Raw genomic sequence first — 21,488 nt, 5'->3', positions numbered from 1 at the left:
CTACTACCTAAGGTTATCACGTTAACTATTCTATATATATTTCTAGGGCTCTTTCCCCAATTCCCACTCACATTGGTGGGTTGGGTTCCCAAAGGGCAGCTGCTGACTACTCTCAGGGTTCTATGGGCAACCCTATGAAATGCTGAGTTCTGAATTTCTAGTACTAGTGCTCAAGAACCCCAACTGGTGTGCTGCCCACTAACAATCAGTCAGACTTAATTATCTTTTAGGAAAAAAAGTATTTACTAATTCTCTGGCATATTTTGACAATGAATTTCTTGTCTTCTTTTATTGGCCCAATCACAGCTATTGTCCAACTACACATCTGGATCAGGGGATTATTCACTCATTCACCTAAGAAGCACAGTGTCTTGAGCAATGGCGTCTTGAGTATCTAGAAAGGTGCTCAAGAACTTGGTGCCTCATAGATCTGAAGGTCTCCCAAATTTGGCACCTGAGAAGAGATTGCATCTACACCTCAGAGGGTAAGCATCCTGCCTCCTCACAGTCAAAATGCCCCCTGCACAGTGGAATTATCAAGGAATCGGGGAACAACAAAGAAAAGATAGCCCAGACTCATTACCCAGCAAGTTGTTTGTTGGCTCAGCAGGTCACAAACCAGTTGGAGAACACTTTACAGTCTTTAACCTCAAATATAGTTATTTCATTATCTAGCATGGAGCATTCAATTCAACGAGGTTTTATCATGCCCACTATATGCCAGGCACTGTGCTTAGCCTGGGCACACAAAGAGAAATTACAAAACAGCCCCTGTCCTCAAAGGAACTTATTTTTTCTGGGAGTAAAACCAGTAAGTACACAGATAAGTTGAATGCAATATATAAGTCAACTAAATACAACGTAATTGGCAGGGGCATCAGTAACCATCGAGGTGGGTGGCATAGGAGCAGAGACAGAGAAAAACTTCATGTAGGAGGACAAAAACTGGACTTATGTATTTCTATTTGAACCCCCAAACAAAAAAACTCAGAAAGGGCTTTCCTTACTTTTAGTGAATTCCAAAATCACCAAAACACCAACCTGCTTGTGGACGGAGGAATGGGAGGTAGCGAGCAGGGACCATTCCTTTGCCATGACCCAAAATTGCTTTTTTCGATTAACTTAATGTACTTTCCCTCTGGGGTCTCCAGGTCACCTAAGGGGCTAAACCTTTAGCAAGCTGAGTAACTGACGTTCAGGCAGTGAACAAATCCCGAAATCAATCATTTCCAGTGTGTTGGTTGATGGATTGACTGGTCACAGGAGGTACCCAGTTGCCAAGGACCAGAAATGACGATAGGTCAATTATATCTCGTTGTTAACTTTTTCCTATTTTCCATTAAAATGGAGGCTGAGGGGGAAATGGTTTGGTGACCTTTCTCTGGCAGTCCTAGACTTTGACCGTAGACTAAAAGACTTGTTCCCAGAAGCCATTGTAATAGTTGCAATAACCTTCTAATAAATAAGCTTTGGAGAACAATTGAAGAAGGATTGAGCCATTTATTCCTGAAGGCTTTCTTCACTTGGGAATTCCTCTTATATATTATCTCCAGGACCAACCAGACATTCTCCATCCCCCATCCCCAATAAATCACAAGCTCATTGACTTAGAATGGGAGGGACCTTGGAGCTCATTAAGTCCAACTCTTTCATTTTACAGATGAGAAACCTAAGGCTAGAGGGATTAAAATTGACTTGTCCAGGTTCACTCAGCTAATGGGGAGGGGGGACAGCCTTCAGAGGAATTAAAAAAATACTGGATCCAAATATAACCTTTAAATTCTGTGGTATACTAACTATATTAGCTAACTGTCCATTGGGTACCTATGCATATTGTGTTTCAAAGTCTGTTTGGGGTATAATAAAAAAAGACTGTGTTAATGTTTCTTAATGGTTCTTTTTTTAAACCCTTACCTTCTGTCTTAGAATCAATATTATGTATTGGTTTTCAGGCTAAAGAACAGTAAGGGCTATGGGTTAAGTGATTTTCCCAAGGTCACACAGCTAGGAAGTATCTGAGTCCAGATTTAATTGAGCCCATCTCCAGGTCTGGCTTTCTATCTATGAGCCACTGACCTGCCCTGCATTTAATAGCTTTTTTAAGTCAAAAGGACTTCTTTTTCAAATAATGGTCATATTCCTTGATAAGTTAAGTTTAAGTTAAGTTTGTTAAGATTATAAAGTAACTTCCTAAAACCCTACATTTTCCCCTCTAAACACATCCAAATCCTTCCCTACTACAGAGTAAACTTTTATTTACAATTTTTAAATTTTTAAGATTTAAGATTAAATTTCTTTTTTAACTTTAAAGAAAAAATAAGATGATTTGTTGTTTAGTCATTTCAGACTCAGCAAAGATACTGAAGTGGTTTGCCATTCCCTTCTCCAGCTCATTTTACAGATGTGAAAACTGAGGCCAATAGAGTTAAGTGACTCAGGGTCACAGAGCTAGTAAGTGTCTGAGGTCAGATTTGAACTCATAAAGAGATGTCTTCCTGACTCCAGGCTCAGCACTCTGTCCCCTGTACCACCTAGTAGACCCAAGATGGTATAGCAGGGTATGAAAATCTTCACTCTCTTCCCATCCCACCAAGTCTGGGGCACACTCTTCCAGAAATACACATGGGGAGAATGGGCACAAAGTACAAATGTAGCGAGCGATGCCTTTAGAAAAAAGGGCAACTCAAAACTATTGGTGACTGGAAGTCCTTTTCTCCCTTCATTGAGTCTTCAGAGAGTTCCTCTTAGTTGTAGTTCTCTGCTAGGTTCTGAAAGTCAGTGCCTTCATATTGTTTATCTATGGTAGCTCTATTCGCATGACAAGCGCCTAACTGTATTTTCTCAGGTGACTATCAATCCTGGTTGATTGCATGGTCAATCCAAGAAACTCTCGCCTTGCTTCCTATCCTAGAATGATTTCCTTCCAGAGGATTAGCTCCAGCTCTCAAACTGGAATTCTACACTCTAGACTTCTTCTACCACTAGATTAGTTTGCCTTTTGACTTGTCCAAGTGATGACCTGGACCAACTGTACCGTCTTTCTGTTTTTTTTTTTCATATAAACTAAGGTAAGCCTTGATCTTCTCAAACAAACACATAATATTGCCTGTGTGGCATCATCTTCCTTTTATCCAGTGATCAAAGCCCTATAATTCTCTCAAATTGATTAAGGACTTATTGAAACCAAAAAAAAAATGTTATGATATTGCTTACAAAATGCCAGTTGCTGAGGATACAAATGGAAAAATCCAGGTAGCCTTTGTTCTCAAGGAACTCACCCTCTAACTGTGGAAGAACAACCATAAGAGCAATTATCAGTGCTGGGCAGAAGGAACAGGTCAAAAGTCCTGAGGGGGCATGAGAAAGACAGATGGCAAGGATCATGGGGTGATCAGTTACATCAGGTCAGATGACAGTGATGGGGCTCTGCAAGTCACAGAAGTAGAGTGGATGATAAAGAGTGGTGGTCCTCCAAGTCACCAGAAAAAAATAGATTGGTGACTTATTTCATCCAAGTCAAATGAGCAGTTACAGTCATGCAACCTGGGTAGGGAAAGGAAGGGCTGAAGGAGGAAGAAAAGTAGGAAAGGTTCCACACAGAAATGGCAGGTTATCTTGTACTCCTGATATCCCCAGAGGGCTTTTTATTCTTATTCACATCAAGTTTACATTTCTGTATAATTGATTCAGTCAAATTATCTGAATCTTTTGGGATGATATTAATCCTTATATTATTTACATATATATATTGTCCTTTCCCCTAGAATAAAAAAGACTCTGCTTTTTCTTTGGATCCTCAGTGCTTAGCACAGTATTTGGAAAAAACTTAATAAATGCTCATGAATGGATTGTCTTTCTTGTGCTCCTCTCATTTCCTCTTCTTTCCTTCTCCACCCCTTTCCACTGCCTACAAGTTCAGAATGTCCCTCAACCCACTGAATGGACAGCTTTCCCAAAATTTGCACCCATCTCCAGACTGAGTAAAATTAAACAGTGTTCTAAATAAAAAGCCCATTCATGAGAGTCTTTGGCCTATCCCTAAGACCATTTGACCTTTAGCCTACAGATTTTCGAGGGGATTCTCAAGCATCTTGGCAAAAAGCGTATCCCTGTGCATGCAGGCAAATCATAGGTAGAAAATATTTTCCAAGTCAAAGAAGCTTGTATTTTTATTGTCATAAAATATTATATTTAGGAGGAGCCAAGAACTCACAATTCAGAGTCTGATGACCTAAGTGCAAATCCAAACTCTGCCATTGATTGAATGAATTAATTAATTATCTGTGTGACCTTGGCCAAACTCTTCACCTCCCTACATGCCCTTCTCTATATGCTGAGAGTGTTGGACCAGAAGACCTCCAATTGCTTCCTTCTAGCTCAAAATCTACCATGCTGAGCCTTATGGTCTAGTCCAACCTTCTCAAGTTATGGAAGCTGGAGCCCAGGGAAGGAATCTCTCCTGTCAGTTACATGAGTGATCAATGGCAGAACTGGACCTAGAACCCTAAGAGATTATGGGACTTTGAGTCAAGGGCTGCATCTGCCAAACCTTGCTACTCCTCCTAATGAGTCTCAGTTGTGTATGACTTTGTGATCCCTTTTGGGGTTTTCTTGGCAAAGATACTGGAATAGTTGGCCATTTCCTTCTCTGCTTCATTTTACAGATGAGGAAACTGAGACAAACAGGGTTAACTGATTTGACCAAGGTCACATAGAAGTTGGTATCTAAGACCAGATTTGAACACAAGCCTTCTTGACTCCAGACCTGGCTTTCTATCAACTGTGCCACCTAGCTGCCTTTAATAAATGCTTATTGGATTAGACTGAATTGTCTGGCACTGTGTGGGGTAGCTGGGAAGTACAGCAGAGTAGAATCGGGATATTTAGCACTAGACTAGGGATCAGGAGACCTCACTTCTCCTTCTACCAGTCTTGCCAGTGACTACCTCAAGTCACACAATTTACTAGTAAATGGCTCAGCCAGGATTCCGTAGTTGGAGTTGGTCTGACTCTTTTCTCTGTGCCATCTTGCCAGCTTCTAGGAACAATGCATTTAGGCATTTTGTGCCCAAGCAGGAAGCTCCCCAGAATTCCTCACCAAGTAATCAATGTATTAGCAACAACAATAACAATGGCCAGCTTTATAAAGGGATCTCTTACAGGAGCTAACTTAAATGTACCTTCTCTCTTCCTGCTTGGCAAATGAGAACATCCAAGCAAGGATGGTAGATTTGGAAAAGAAAGGACCTAGATTTAAATCCTGACTCTTCTTTCTATTTGTATTCATATTTCCCCCTTTTCTTTTCCTTCTCTCTTACCCTCCCTTCTTCTCTTTTCTCTCCTCTTCTGTTTCTGTCTCTCTGTCTAGATCCCTCTCCCCACCTCTTTCTTTCTCTTTCTCTACACCTCCATCTTTCTCTTTCTTTATCTCTATTTTTTTCCTCCCTTCTTCCTTCTCTCTCCCTCTTCACCAATTGGTAAAATGAAGTAGTTGGGCTATATGATCCCTAGGGCCCCCTAACAATTCCATTATTCTAACCATGGGCAAGAAATGATTGCTTTCCTTCTGGAAAGAGAGAGGAAATGAGAAGGGAGGTCTGTTTCCAATTTAGCTACTAACAGGACAAAATTAGTCATTTGATTTTCTCTGCCCTTAGGCTCCCTTCTCTCTCCTTGGAGGTTAGCCCTAACTGCCATCTCCCCAGTAGGGAGCCATTGTACTCATAGTCTTCTTTTCCCTTCTAAAATCTGATCTCAAGACTAACTTTTTTTTTTAAGACAACAGAGCTTTGAGCCAAAGTTCTACTAATGGACATTTTAAGCATTGGCAACAGGCCTGAGAGAGTTGCTCTTTGGGGGAAGTGGAACAAGCGAGAAGAGGGTCCAACTTTTCTAGCATCCCTCCACTCACTTGTAGGTGGCAATATACTTAGCCTAAACATAAATTCAGCCCTTTTGGAAAGCATAACTGAGAACTCGTGCCTCATTTCTCACCAAAGACTTTTCTTTCAGTTAAAATGAGCCTCTAGGGGCAGTTAATGTACTTTGAAAGCCAAGCCTAGAGACAGGAGGTCCTGGGTTCAAATATGGCCTCAGATACTGCCTAGCTACATGACCCTGGGCAAGTCACTTAACCCCTATTGCCTAGCCCTTACCACTCTTCTGCCTTAGAACTTATACACAGTATTGACTCTTAAGACAGAAGATAAGACTTAAAAAATAAAATAAAATAAAATGAACCCCTACTTCTACATTCTCACCTAGGAAAAATGTCTAAAAACTGTGGGTTCACTGAACCAAATGCAATTAGCTTTCAAATAGCCACCTACAACTTACCCGTGGCAAGTCTTTCTTTGCATGCAATTCCCCTGATTGGCCAATCTAAGAGCCACATCAGAAAGAGAGATGAGCTCTGGATTTTGATTCAAGGGAGGTGGATTCATTGTGGATTCATTTCCTGGCTCCAAAATTTACTTTCTACAACAAACCACAGACACATCCCTTAGTTTCTCTGAACTTATTTTCTCTCTTTTTTAATAGGAATAATAAGGCTTAAATGAATTGCCTCAGGGGATTGTTATGATGAAATTGCTTCGTGATCTTTAAAGCATGATGTAAGTATGAGCTATTATTGTCGTCAACAAGTTACACTGTACAATCAGCGTTTTTTCATCCACTTGGCTTTTCCTGTGTGGATTGTCTGATGGAGCTCTTTAAAGTGATTAGAGGTCTTATTTAGGAAGCCTGGTCTATCAATGCACAAATCTTGAACATACACTGAAGATATCGGATAATGAGCTGAGCCCACAATTCAATGGGTCAGGCAGACAAGATGGCATCTGGGGAACTGTGCAGCAATGATCTTGAGATGCCCCTTGAAGCAAAGACCCATTTTAAAAAATGTAATATTCTTGCTATGGTTTTAAATCATGGGATACCACAGTCTTAGAAGAAGTAAAGTGATCTGCAGACCAATGAATGGAGAAAACAATGCAAGTTTAAGTTAACTACAATCTTTTGAGGAATTGTGCACAAAAAGTGGTATAAGAAGTCTTATCCAAAAATTGTTAGAGGGTTAGTGAGGTGGCTCAGTGGATGGATTGCCAGGTCTGAAAATGGGAAATCCTGTGTTCAAACCTGTCCTCAGACACTTCCTAGCTGTATGACCTTGAGTAAGTCACTTGACCTCTATTGCCTTGCCTTTGTGGCTCTTCTTCTTTGGAGCCAGTACTTAGTATTGATTCTAAGACAGAAGGTAAAGGTTTTAGGGGGGAAAAAAGTTGGAGTCAGTCATTGTAACTGGAGAGCAAGGGATACGAATGGGCATCCCTCATTTGATATCCAGGAGATCTGAAGGAAAGCCCTGGGGTATATTGAGTGGATGGATGATTTATCAAAGAACACAAGCAAGAACAACACAAGATAGGTTGCAATCCATACCACTGGGCAGACTGCCCACATCAGGGAGATTGCCGATCCAGGAAAACAAATAACTGCGGCTCTTGTTGATAAATCCTGCTCTACAAACACTTAGAACCTCCCTGATGATTTCTTTGGCCAATACTTCTTACTCTTCCTTTGCATGAAATGGTATGGTGAATAGAGAGATGGCTTTGGAGCCTGGGATGACCTGGGTTCGAGGTATAATTCTGGCATATACTCTAGGTACTTCTCAGTGCTCTAGACAATCCTCTAAGACTACAAATTCCTGAGACAATGCCAACATGCACTGATAAAGGGAATTTCTTCATTCATGACCTAGTTCCAGTCCTCATCCTCAAATGCTAACCAGACCGTACTGGTGAACCCTTGGGAAACTCAGTTCTCTGCCCTAAGCAAAGCACGAGAGAACGTCGCTCTATGCAGACAGCTGTCGTTCATCAACCAGATAGTCAGGTTTTGTCTTCCCAGCATGGAGTGGGTGGCAGAGAAGGGTTCTGCGGAGTAGATCCAAGCTTCTCTGAATCATTTGGACTAAGGGACCTGAGTCATATCGACTAGGTTAATAATAGTAATAACAATAGAATATTATTGAACAGTAACAATAGCTGACATTTCCCCAGTTTTAAAAACATTGTTTAACTTACAAACCACTTAACATTCATGACTTCATTTGATTTTATTTGAAGTGAACTGCATTTGCCTATCCAAATTCAAATGCAAATATTGAGAACTCATTCCAAAATGAGACAAAAATGACTCTTGGCTTAGTGTCTGCAGCAATGCTAGGCTGAGAATCCAAAGCTCCAGTTTCTAGTTCCAGTTCTGCTATTAATTTGCTCTGTGTGACCTGAGGCCAATGTTATTAACCTCTCCAGGGCTCAGGTTCCATTTCTCCAATTCCAAAATGTGGATGGATGGTAATGCTTGCCCTCCCTACCTCACAGATCTATTATGAAGAAGTGGTGAGTAGATAGAGCTCCGAGCTGGGAGTCAGCAACATTGAGTTCATATCCTCAGACATTGTGTTTCTGGGTAACTGTCTGTTAGCCTCAGTTTCTCCTCTATGAAATGGACATACTAGTTGCAACTATCCCCAGGGTTGTGTGAGGGTCAAATGAGATAATATAAAGTATTTGTAAACCTTATACCACTACATAAATGCTAGTTATTATTATTATATTATTGTGAGATTGGAGATGCAGGTCATCAAGTTTAATCTCTTCATTTTACAGATGGGAAAACCAAGGACCAGTGAGGTTAAGTGACTTACCCAAGGGTAACATAGGCAACAAGTATCTGAGGCAGGATTTGCACCCATGTCATCCTGATTGCATCCACAACCACAAGCTGTCTCTCAATCAAATTAGACAAAAATTTAAAATATTTGAAATGTACTAAGGGATTATAAATGATTCCTGCCTGGTTCAGAATTTTGAAACATGAGCATTTCCTATCATTGGTATTTGGGATCAACAAATTTATGATCTGGAAATAACCATCTGGTTCAACGTACTAGTTTTTACAGAGAGGCAAACTAAGGCTTGACATGCCCAAATAACAAATGCCACAACGAGTGGGTAAACATGGTGTAGCCCCTCTGTTGGCATAGCCGTGGTCCAAAGAAAACATTGTCAGCCAGAAGTGATGGACTCAAGGTACAGAATGAAACCTACTTTTTTTAGACACAGTCTGTGTAGCATTTTGTTTCAGTTGACTATTCTCATGGGTTACAAGGGTTTTGTTTTTGTTTTTGTTTTTTCCTTTTTGTTCAAAGTGGGAGAAAGAAGTCGATTCTTGTTAACTGCGGGGGGCATAATTAACTAAATAAAATATCAACCATCTCAATCACCCCAAAGTAAATATATGGTCTGCTCCTATGCTTAGGTCCCAGGCTGAGTACTTTCTTCTATCCCATAAACACGCATCTCCCATCCCTGGAGTTCCCCCTCTCTCTACCACTGTTTACTGCCAAGGCTTAGCTAGGCATCATTTTAACTGTCCTATCATTTATGCCAGTTGGGCCAACCGATTATTGCTAATAAGTGCACACATTGTCCCTGGTGCCTTCTGTTTGTTTACAGAATATCTCATATGCCTATTCATATAGCCAATCCCAAATAAAGGCAATTGGGCTCCTTGCTTTTGGAGCTATACTAGTCTTTCCCTGGAGGCCCTGTATAAACATCTATTGATTCTCAGTACAAACACTGTAATCCTCTTAAACTCTGGCCAAGGAGAGCTCTGTCTCCATTAAATGACCATCCAGACTAGACTGCTTTCTCTGAGCACAGATCTTTCATGACGCTGCCTGGAGGGTAAAGTTAATTCTGTGATTCACCCAGGTGAAGGCAGGGAGATAGGGCTTCTTAATAAGTCTTTATGTGGGTTACAGGATTCAATTTTAGTATTCTGGGTCAATAGCAACCTCTTTCTGAACCAAGTTCAATTCATCTTTATTTAATCATTTGCCAAGATCAGGAAGATTAGGAGAACTTCTCTGGGATCACAGAGACTTTGAAGGACCTTCCTGGACTGGTAATGAATCCTTGGGCTCCATTATTCACAGGCATCCAGGAAATTCGATTTGTTTTAGGGTTTCAGTGACTTTAAAAATGGGAATTCTATCCAAGTTTGGGAGGGCACTTTTGGAAGAGGAAGAAGTTACACAACCAAAATAGTTATGTCGACCAGAAAGTGATGGGGAAACAGACAGGCAGTATGACGGACACATGGATGGGCATATGGCAAAAGTGGATGGGAGTGAGGCCCCAGCAGTTGTGAGAAAAGTAAAGTTCAATCAAGAACTCTTGTTTTTCCAGACCACAGTTTGGAAGAAATTTCCATTCAAGGGTTTGAAACTTTATCTCTTTCTTCAGTGATGGGGGAGGGAAGAGGAGAGAATAGGTGTCCCTGGCTGCAAACCTCAACCACGTTTTTCTACATTGTTTAAATGTTTGTGTTAGGGTCTACATTAATAGACACTGATAAAAATTGCATAATCAATAGCCGTGATTTTTGTCTAAATTGCCAGGTTGAGATTGAGAGAAGGGAAGCCAGTTGGGAGAAAGGGGATTTCCCTGGTTTTACAGACAGGCAGGGACAAGTTGATTAGAGAGATCATTTCTGTCATTTTGGTAATTCCAGAGGCTATTTCAGAGCATACCTAATAAACCATCTTTGAACCTAGAAAGAAAGAAAATTAATAAGTAGATGAGCTAATAGAGGTGTCGGGGTTAATGTGGTTGTGCTGGAGTGTACATGAGACACACTGCTCACATCATGCACCACACCCCAAGCCTCCCAATGTCATCTATTTACCTATCTATCCATCCATCCATATGTCTATTGATCCATTTATCCATCCATCCTATCTAACCAACTCCCCATCTATCTATCCATCCATCTATCCATCATCTATCCATCCTATCCAAATATCTACCCATCCATCCATCCATCCATCCATCCATCCATCCATTCATCCATCCATCCATCTAACCACCTATCTATCCACCCATCCATCCACCTACCTGTCTGTCAGTTTCTTTTTTGTTTGTTTGTTTATTTGCTTTTTAAAACAAGCTTTATTTGAGCTTGTCTTTTGTTTTCACATTGTGGTCATTTCAGGATATACACCACCCCTACTCCTACTCTTTCTTGTAACAAAATAATAATGATAGTAATTAAGCAAAAACAACCAACATTGTGACAACAGGCCCAATGATGATCCTTCACCATAGATCTACACCCCTTTAGAGAAATGAGACTGCAATCCAATTTAATTCAACAAACATTTAAGTAACTATCATGGGCAAGACCCCCTCAAAGTGCTAAGGATACAAATACAAAAACTAAAACTAGTCCCTGACTTCAAGGAGCTTACATTCGGCTCATTGTTTCTCCTGATGCTTCTCAGGAACTACTCCAGGTCCTACAGAGAGAGGTGGACAGGAAGACCCAAACCAGTGGGTATGGTCCATAAGGTGCTTAGGCCTATACATTTTGTCTCTTCTTGGCTTTTGGCAACTTCCTGTCTCCCTTTCAGAGCTCCTGTCCCTGCCATCCCCTCTCCCAAGATCACTACTTCTCTCTATTGCCTACTTCTCCCCTTTTCCCTCCACCCCACAGGTCTGCCCTCTTCAGGCTATGGGGTATCCCTCTCAATTCTCCCTGACCCACTAAAAACTAATCATTTCCTCTATGCTCCTGGGCCTCAGTTTCTCTATAAAGAGAAAGAACTGAGTTAGCTGATCTCTAAGGTTCCTTCCAACACTGATGTCCTAGGAATGATTTCCCTGCCTTTACATTAACTATCACTGAGGAAAGTCTCTGATTAAACTCAAGCTTAGGACTGAATGATTGATAAGAATGTGGGCAGCAAAAATGGCAAGTTAGAATTCTTACCTTAACAGGACAGAATCATTGAGCATACAGACAGCAGCCAAGGCATTCAAGCTAAGCTGTAATGACTCTTCACCCACACAGCCAGACTCTGAGTCCTGGGCTCCAATTACCAAGCAGATTCTAGCCAACAGATGGCCAGTCCACTCATTAACCCCCAGGGACCCATTAGGTGAATGATCGATGGACATCTTTTCCCCAGGATGCAGGCAATGAGCAACTAGCCTGAACTCACTGTTGGCAGGAAAAGGCAGGATTGCTCAAAGAGTTTGGAATTTCAAGAAAACTCAGAGGAGGGGAGAATTGAGGTCAATAAATAGAAAAATGCATCAAAATAATTTGTTCTAGAAATATTTTTAAACCCTTACCTTCTGTCTTAGAATCAATATTGTATATTGGTTCCAAGTCAGAAGAATAATAAAGGCTAGGCAATAGGGATTAAGTGACTTGCCCAGGTAGGAAGTATCTGGATCCACATTTGAACCCAGGACCTTCTGTTTCTAGGCATGGCTCTCAATCCACCAAGCCACCTAGCTGCCCCCTCTACAAATATTATTATTTTCATTTTTCAGTTGAGGAAAATAAGTCTTAGAGGTTACTTAAATGTCGTTAAAAACTTGCCCAGAATCACAGATCCTATAAGTGTCCTGAAGTAGAATTTGAACACAGGTCTTCTTCTCACTCTAAATCCAACTTTTCTTCTTGTGGTGGTCTTCAATGACATCTTAGAACTTTAACTATCCAGGTTGCCAACTTGGGTGCAAAGAAAAGTTATGGGTAAAAAAAATATCAGTGACCCAGGGGATTTGGAGAAGGCTTGGATGGAGGCAAGGGGAGAGAGAGCAGAAGACCACAGGACTATATGCCCATTATGATCATAAATTATGAGGTATAAGAGCCTTGATAAGCCATCTAGTCCAGCCTCATGATTTAACTCATAAGAAAAAGGAGATAAATTACTTGCCCAAAGTCATATAGATAGGAACAGAGATAGAATTTGAACCCAGGTCTTCTTTTCCTAAAACCAGAGATGTCTTCAATGCTTATTGACTTGAAAGAACATTCAATTCACTTTTACATGCCTCCTCCTCAAAGTACCCAAGTCTCCTCTTCCAAAAAACTGGACAATTACTGACCTTTTTTCCTACCCCAGTATTAGGATAGAATGTTTTTATTAGGATTAATTAGGATAGAAAGAAAATATGCTGTAGGCATTTTGAGGGTGGTCAGAGATGTTTCTAAAGTGTTCCTGAAACCCAATTCAGGGCTTCCAGAACATCTGAGATATGAATTATTAATGAAAAAGAGGGAAAGAAAGGGAAAGAAGTCACATACAAGTCTCTAAAAAGAAGCAAACAATAATACATACCAAAATGGAAAAGAAAGGGAGGGAAAGCCCCCAAAATAGTTACTAAAATCATCTACATCTTTTAAATTATAGAAATGCAAAATATCTGGGACAATAGCTCTTGATTAGTGACATGTTAAAAGGTTCTCCTAGGTCTTCCTTTGTCACCCACCCCCAACCAAAGAGACTCTCTAGCTATTTAATGCCATGGCCAGTTAGAGTACTGCATAAGAAAAGATAATCAGGGGTATCACAAGGCAGCCTTTGACTAATCAGTGTTATTAACTGCTTTAATCAGCTCAGAAAGTGCTGAAATTATAAGTTAACAGATGTAATATTTATCTCCTTTCAGAGACTGATTAACAATGAAATTAGCTCTTCTCAATTGTCAGTTGTCAAGTTCTTAAAGATTAATGACTCTTTGGATAATATGATCGCTGTATGCCCTGCAAAATCTGAGGCAGACATTACTGATCCATGTCCGGAGACTGGGATAGCTTCAGAATGGGAGGTCAGGGTCAAGCTGTATGGCCAGAGTTAGGGGTATGCCTGATTAAGGGCTCATGGGACCTGATTTGGAAAAACAATCAATGGGCATGGTCAGACCAAGATTGTCTCTATTTTACAGATGGGAAAACTGAGACCCAAAGTCTTCAAGTGATCCACACAGGCAGTAACTGCCAGAATTGCATCTAGAACATTCTTCCTTGCCACCTGGACCTCTTGGAACCCTCCACTCCCTTCAAAGTTCAGCTCAAATGCTATCTCCTTCAAGAGTTTCTTCCTGATTTACCCCAGTTGTTAGTCTCCTCCAAGTCCCAGAAATCATTAGGGAAAACCTAAGTCTGTGGCATCTGGATTAGGGACAGGGGATAGTCTACAGCCAGGTCTATGATACACAGAGAGGAGGTTTGGGGTCTCCCTAAAGCCACACTCCATGTGTGCCCTAAACCACTGAGCTAACTGCTATCAGACCCTTCCAGAAGAAGAGCCAAACCCAAACTTCTATGGATTGGGATTTTTTTAAACCCTTTCCTTCTGTATTAGAATCAATACTGTGTATTGGTTCCAAGGCAGAAAAGTGACAAAGACTAGGCAATGGGGGTTAAGTGACTTGCCCAGAGACAGCTAGAAAGTATCCGAGGCCATATTTGAACCCAGGACCTCCCATCTCTAAGTCTGGTTCTCAATCCACTGAGCCACCCAGCTGCCCCTGAAACTCATTTGTTTGAACACTGCAGGGAAGCAATCCTAGTAGACACATCTCTGTTTCTTTGGTCCTTTGGCTATAAATACTCTGATCCATTATTCCCTCTGGCTCCTTATTGTTTTCAAACCCCATGGAAATATGGACTTTAATTAGACAAACTCCAGGAGGTAAATGGCTAACATTAACTCGGTCATCCTATGAATTCAACCCCTGGAACAACTTTCTTCTTCCTCATTCCCTCTTCTAATGTTATCCCACTGCTCAGGTAACTATTCAACCTTTCCTCATAGTCCCGCCATCTTTTATCTGTCCTTAAGGTCTAGGTTACACCAGCTTAGGAAAGCTACTCTGTTTTTCAGTTTGGATATGGGAATCATCAATCTAAGTGGCTAAGCACTACATTGGTTTGAGCTGTCATCAAGAAGACCTGAGTTCAAATCCAGCCTGAGACCCTTACTAGTTGTGTTACCCTGGGCAAGTCATCCCAGCTTCCTTGAATGTAAGATGGAAATAACAATAGAAGGAGAAGGTAAGCATCTTTGGGGGCAAGAGAATGTCCCCCTTCTGTATTTATATACCCAGTGCCTCACATATTACTGGTAAATTAATAAATCCTGGAGGATTGGCTTTCTGATAAGATTTAAGTCATTAAAGCCAGGGCTTCTGACTCCAAATAGTGCCTCTATTGCCAAATTTTGTCATTAAAAAAAAATTTTCCTTCAGTCACCCTCTGTTTTCACAGTTCTTTCTCTACCCCAGGCCCTCCCCACTTCCAAATGGCATTATTCCCATGAAATTAGAAGTAAGCTCTTTCCCTCTGGTTTTACCTCCATCCCATCTGTCCTTCTCACAGCCTCAGAAAAATCATTCTAAGTTGTCCCTTTCATCATGTCACTCTTCTGCCCCCAGCAGCCTTACTGAACCGAGGCCAAACTCTTATGGCTGGCTTTCAAAGCCCACTGCAATATGGCCCCAGCCCCCACCCACCTCATTTTTTATCTTCTCCCTATTCCTAGTTCTTTCATGATTTCAAGGAGTTACGGAATTTAATATCTAGAAGGGACCTTAGAAATCATCCCAAGTCATTTAGGGTTTTGGATTTATAAGACTATTCACTTATAAAAATTAATAATATAAAAATATATTTTGCATGATGATATAAGTATAACCCAAATTGAATTATTTGTTAGCTCCAAGAAAAGGGAAGGAAGAAAGGTGGGAGACAATATAGATCATATAACTTTGAAAAACTTATGCAGAAATTTGTTATTAAAATAAAATAATTAAAAAAAGAAATCATCCCAAATCATATTTTGTAATCTCTTATACATCAGACACTTACTAGTGTAAATTTTAAAAATTAATATCCAATACTATAAGTATTATATTTATAAGATTTATTAATAATAAAACTTGAAGCAAAGGAAAATTAAAGTCTAGATAAACAGAGAGAGCTCACCAGCCTCACACATGAAAAAGAGAGTGAAGGAAGTGTTGTCCACAGCTTGAAAACCATAATGTAAAGGACACAAGTAAACAGAAAGGGAAATGAATTCTTGGGACAAGGGAAGAATTCTGGGAGATGAAGTTCAAAGGATACAAAATTTCCACTTAAACATTAGCTATGTGGCTCTGGATAAATAATTTTCCTTTAAAATATAAGGATCATAATGGCACAGATCTTGTAAGTATTAAATGAGAGATCATTTATAATTCAATTAGTACAGTGCCTGGCACATAGTAGGTACATAATAAATGCTTGTTTCCTTCTTTCTTTAACATTTCTGAATCTCCAAACCTCAATTTCCTCTTTTATAAAATGACAATAATATCGCTTGTGGTATTCATTTAATGGGGTTAAGTAGGAGGGATCGAATGAAAAAGTGTCCATAAAGTGGTTTTCAGACCTTAAGACACTAGATAATCACCATTTATTATTATTATTATTATTATTATTAATGTCATCCACAAATAACCTCCCCCATATTTGCATAATGTTTTGTAAAAAATACTGTTATTGACTTTTTTTGGATGAAAAAGCTTTGACTGACTCAGTGAAATGTGACCATCTCACAGTAAACCAGTTCACTGGAGGCATTTAAGTGCCTACTATGTGTCAATAATTATTAAGCACCTGGAAATTCAAAGATAAAAGAAAAAAATCATTCCTGCCCTCAAGAATCTCCCAGGGGAAACAACACGGATAAGCAAATGTAAGATAATTTGAGAAAAAATGTAACTCTACAACTTCAGAGAATCAGAAAAGGCTTCCTCTAGGAGAAGACAACCAAGTTGAATCTTAACGGATCTTAACATCAAGTCTTTATTAAGCACCTTCTGTATACTAGGCATCGTGCTAGGGACCAAGGATGCAAAGACAATATGAAATCTCTCCTGCTGTAAAGAAGTTTACAGAAGGTGGGAGAGAGGGAGGGAGTCCATTCTAAGCATGCAGGACCTGGGAAGAAAGCTACCAAATTGGAGGAATAGAAAGTAGGACAGTATGGCTGGATCAAAGAATGCAGGAAGGGACTAGTCATTGGGAACTGTCTAGAAGGTAGCCTGGAATCAGACTGTAAAGGGCTGAGTTTATATTTTGTCCTCGAGGCAAAAGGGAGCTGTTGAACATTCTTGAGCATGAAAAGCCATGTCATCCTTTATGAATCATAGCTTGCCTATCAGATTTTTTTTAATTTTAATTTTAATTTTTTTAAACCCTTACCTTCTGTCTTGGAGTCAATACTGGGTATTGGTTCCAAGGCAGAAGAATGATAAGTAAGGGCTAGGCAATGGGGGTTAAGTGACTTGCCCAGGGTCACACAGATGGGAAGTGTCTGAGACCAAATTTGAACCCAGGACCTCCCATCTCTAGGCCTGACTCGAAGCTTGGAGGGCTAACTGGTCAGTCTTGGGACAGTCATCAACATGCTAGAATATTGGGTTGAATCTACTAAGATGAAATTGAATTGTTTATTGTTTAGTGAATGAGAAGCAGGGTTGGAATGAGAATCTAGGGCTCCCTGCTCTGCACTGTGTCACGGCTAAATAAAGTGGGCTGTCGCAGAAACTTGGTGCTGATGTCAGCCTGACCCATCTTCCTTTCAAAATTTCTGTCTTAGAGAAGAAAGCTCTTGTGCTGTTTTGAATATTTTATGGGGAAAGTTCCATTATAAATTGGAGAGGGCAGAAAAGGATGTTATGGGCACATCTGATGATGTTCCTATCTGACTGCTATGTGCCTGGCACATAAATTAAAGGATAGATCCTGAATTTTTATAATAAGACAGTGAGGTGTTGGGGGTGTGTTAACTGGGGGCTCAGTGGATTAAGAGACAGATCTAGATACAGAAGATCCTGGATTTACATATAGTGCACTAAATGTCTCATTTAATCCTCACAACAACACTGGGAGGTAGGTGCTATTATAATGTTCATTTTACACTTGAGGAAACTGAGGCATATGGAGATTAAATGACTTGACCAGGGTCATAAAGCTAATAAATGTCTGAGGTCAGATTTGAACTCTGGTCTTCCTGACTCCAGGTCTAGCACTTTGGCCACTGTACTACCAACCCTAAATTCATTTGGCACACGTTAACTTATTTACTTGCTCTTGCCTCTGGGTCAGGCAATCCAGAACTTCAACAAGCCAAAGATTACTCCACAGCCCCTGCAAGGAGAACCTCAACCATTCAAAAGACATCTGGCCAAATAAGTCATAAAGGAAAAACCAAGTGGATGAAGAGAGTCAGTGGTCTGGTCCATGATACCTAGTTGCATGGGCAGCCCACGGAATAACTGATGGACCACGAGCCCTTCAGTCCAGGACTGAGTAAGCAGAATAAAGCATGATAGGCTGTATGTGAGAAACTGCAGCACACTCAACAGACCCAACCTTTCTGCTGCTGGGAAGGGCCTTTTCTTAGTACCAATGTTCTTTTGGGTGATGTTTTATAGCTTCGAATAACAGAACATTGCAGTCTTCAAAGAATTAAAATTGCCAGTGACCTCAAGGGCAGTGGAGAGACTGATGGTGGGCATAAGGAGGCTGGAGCGGATTACCAAGATGGCTTGTACATAAAAAGTGATGTAAAAGAGTATCCAGGAAATGAGGGATCAGAAGAGGTCATGGACTGAGAGGGAAGATGAGGGCAGACACCTGAGGGAGGCTTTGGTACCCCCAGGATGTTAAAACTCCAAGAAGCAGGTCTCCAGAGGGCAAATGGATCATCTACCCAGGGTGGGAAGGCTTGGATGGTGTGCATGACTGGAAGGATGATTCATAACAGTCCTACTCAAGATGGGGGGAAAAATCACATTTATGTATGGGGAGGAGGGGAGGAAGATCCCTTCCCCTACCGGGATCAGATTCTAAATTGTGGCATATACTAGCAAATATGTACAACCCTCAAAAATGTATGATGCAGATTTATATATTTATTTATGCATTAAATACATTTCTCCATATATATCTATGTTTATAGATGTAGATATAACTACCGATTGATAGATAATAGACAAGATAGACAGATAAATGGATGATTTGATAAATAGCTGGGAAGAGAAGAGAAGATGAGATGAGAGGAGAGGAAAGGAGAGATAGACAGGCAGACAGACAGATAGATAGATAGATAGATAGATAGATAGATAGATAGATAGATAGATAGATATAGAAAGCTAGAAAGAAGATAGATGGACACAAATAGACAAATTTCAGACAGACAACTAGATAGAGACAGATAAAAAGAAAGAAGATAGAGAGATAGATGATAGAGAGCTAACTAAATAGACAGACAGACAGATAGATAAGATCGACACAGATAGACATAGATAAAAAGATAGAAGATAAATAGACACAGAGACAAACAGATAACAGACAGCTAGATAGACAGAGAGACAGATATAGATAGACATAGATAGACTGATAGACATAGATAAAAAGATAGAAGATAGACACAGAGACAGACAGACAGACAGATAGATAGATAGATAGATAGATAGATAGATAGATAGATAGATAGATAGATAGATAGATAGACAGATATAAATTGGCTTCCTTTTTAGTCCTCTGTATTTTACCTAATGCATTAGAAACATGATTCTGAGACAGGGTCCACCAGTTTTACCAACCTCCCTAACTAAGGGGGCCATCATGGCACAAACAATATTAATGATCCTTGGAACAGTATCCCTACTCAAGCTCTCTAGAACTCAAAGGCCACACACAATCCTTTGAACTTTGAAGAAGTTAATTTCAGAATTATGTATAATACTATAACATTTGAAGCTATAAAGGACCTTAGAGGTCATCTAATTCAATGTCCTCAATGTATAGATGAGGAAACCAAGACCTAGATGAGACCACAGGCAGCAAAATAGCAGAGCTAGAATTCATACCCAGGTCTTTTGTTTCCAAATATGGAGTTTTCTTTCCTTCCTTCCTTCTTTCTTTCTCTTTCTTTCTTTCTTTCTTTCTTTCTTTCTTTCTTTCTTTCTTTCTTTCTTTCTTTCTTTCTTTCTTTCTTTCCTTCTTTCTTCCTTCCTTCCTTCCTTCCTTCCTCCCTCCCTCCCTTCTTTCTTTCTTTCTTTCTTTCTTTCTTTCTTTCTTTCTTTCTTTCTTTCTTTCTTTCTTTCTTTCTTTCTTTCTTTCTTTCTTTCTTTCTTTCTTTCTTTCTTTCTTTCTTTCTTCTTTCTTTCTTTCTTTCTTTCTTTCTTTCTTTCTTTTCTTTCTTTCTTTTCTTTCTTTCTTTCTTTCTTTCTTTCTTTCTTTCTTCTTTCTTTCTTTCCTTCTTTCTTTCTTTCTTTCTTTCTCTTCTTTCTTTCTTTCTTTCTTTCTTTCTTTCTTTCTTTCTTTCTTTCTTTCTTTCTTTCTTTCTTTCTTTCTTTCTTTCTTTCTTTCTTTCTTTCTTTCTTTCTTTCTTTCTTTCTTTCTTTCTTTCTTTCTTTCTTTCTTTCTTCCTCCTTTACCTTCTGCCCTAAAACCAAATGCTGTGGATTGGTTCTAAGGCAGAAGAGCAGTAAGGGCTAGGCAATGGGGGCTAAGTGACTTTCCCAGGGTCACACCAGTAGGAAATATCTGAATCCAGATTTTAATCCAGGACCTCCCATCTCTAGACTTGGCTCTCAACAAATACAGGGCTTTCTATGCTATATAATGCTGCAGAGGTAGGTCTTCCAAGTATACTCGCCTGTCTGCCAGGCTATATATGGTAATGGTTCTAGTCAGTCCATCAACAAGCATCTATCAAGCACTTTTCATGTGCCAGAATACTATGCATTAATATCTATAAATATTATAGATATATTAAATAAAGGCAAAAAAGGAAACATCATAATCTGTGCCCTAAAGAAGCATACATTTTAATGTCACTTAACACCTTGGTTTCTACATCTGTAAAATGAAGAGAGTGGACTAGATGGGCTCTTAGGTGCCTTCTAGCTATGATCCTCTATAAACACTTCTCCGGGAGAGGAGGTAATAGAGACATTCTAGTAAAAACATGTCCCATCTGTCTGGAAAGGATGTTGCTAATAGTTTATCTCAAGAGCTAAACTGGGAAGTTATTTCCTTCAGCGTAAAAGGCAAGAAAAGTCTGCCTCTGGGCATAGTTTGGGATTTCAACAACATTCAGTCCATAGTTGATACCCATTAAAAGCATTCTGTTTCCTGATGATCTCATAGCCCACCTAGACAGTCACTCAAAGGATGTCCTCTGAGGCTCAACCCATCTTGAAAAAATGGCCTTCGCATCTCTAGCCTGAATCACTAAAAAGCTGGGTTGGGGGACACTGCTGGTCCTTGAGTTTACTCAATTCCTACATTGGTTTAAGAGAAACATTACATTGTCAAAACTGTACCCAATCTGTTAGAATGGAAATTAGTGGAGCAGCTAGGTGGTTCAGTGGATAGAGAACCAGGGCTGGAGAGAAGAGGTTCTGGGTTCAAATATGGACTCATATACTTACTAGTTGGGCAAGTCACTTAACCTCAGTTGATTAGCCTTTCTGCCTTGGAACCAATACACAATATTGATTCTAAGTCAGAAGATAAGGGTTTTAAAGAAAAGAATGTAAATTATTTGGGGTAGC

The 21,488-nt window shown here is 40.0% G+C and overlaps 1 protein-coding gene across 3 annotated transcripts in view; it reads right to left on the bottom strand.

The window, feature by feature from the left end:
• The window catches only part of SYN2 (synapsin II), a 258,206-nt gene that overhangs the window by 177,590 nt on the left and 59,128 nt on the right, over positions 1-21,488 (bottom strand). Inside the window, exon 1 of one of the 3 annotated variants that reach the window (XM_056804672.1) lies at positions 11,845-12,096. The exons of the other annotated variants lie outside the window; for them this stretch is intronic. Within the exon in view, the coding sequence (XP_056660650.1) occupies positions 11,845-12,032 (188 nt within the window). The 5' untranslated portion in view covers positions 12,033-12,096. Of the gene's footprint in view, positions 1-11,844; positions 12,097-21,488 lie in introns of those variants that run through there. 3 annotated transcript variants of the gene reach the window in all.

The sequence above is a fragment of the Monodelphis domestica genome, chromosome 7 (assembly GCF_027887165.1).
Source record: "Monodelphis domestica isolate mMonDom1 chromosome 7, mMonDom1.pri, whole genome shotgun sequence".
NCBI lineage: Eukaryota > Metazoa > Chordata > Mammalia > Didelphimorphia > Didelphidae > Monodelphis > Monodelphis domestica.
The sequence above is the reverse complement of the archived record's forward strand: the minus strand, read 5'-3'. Positions and strand labels throughout refer to the sequence as shown.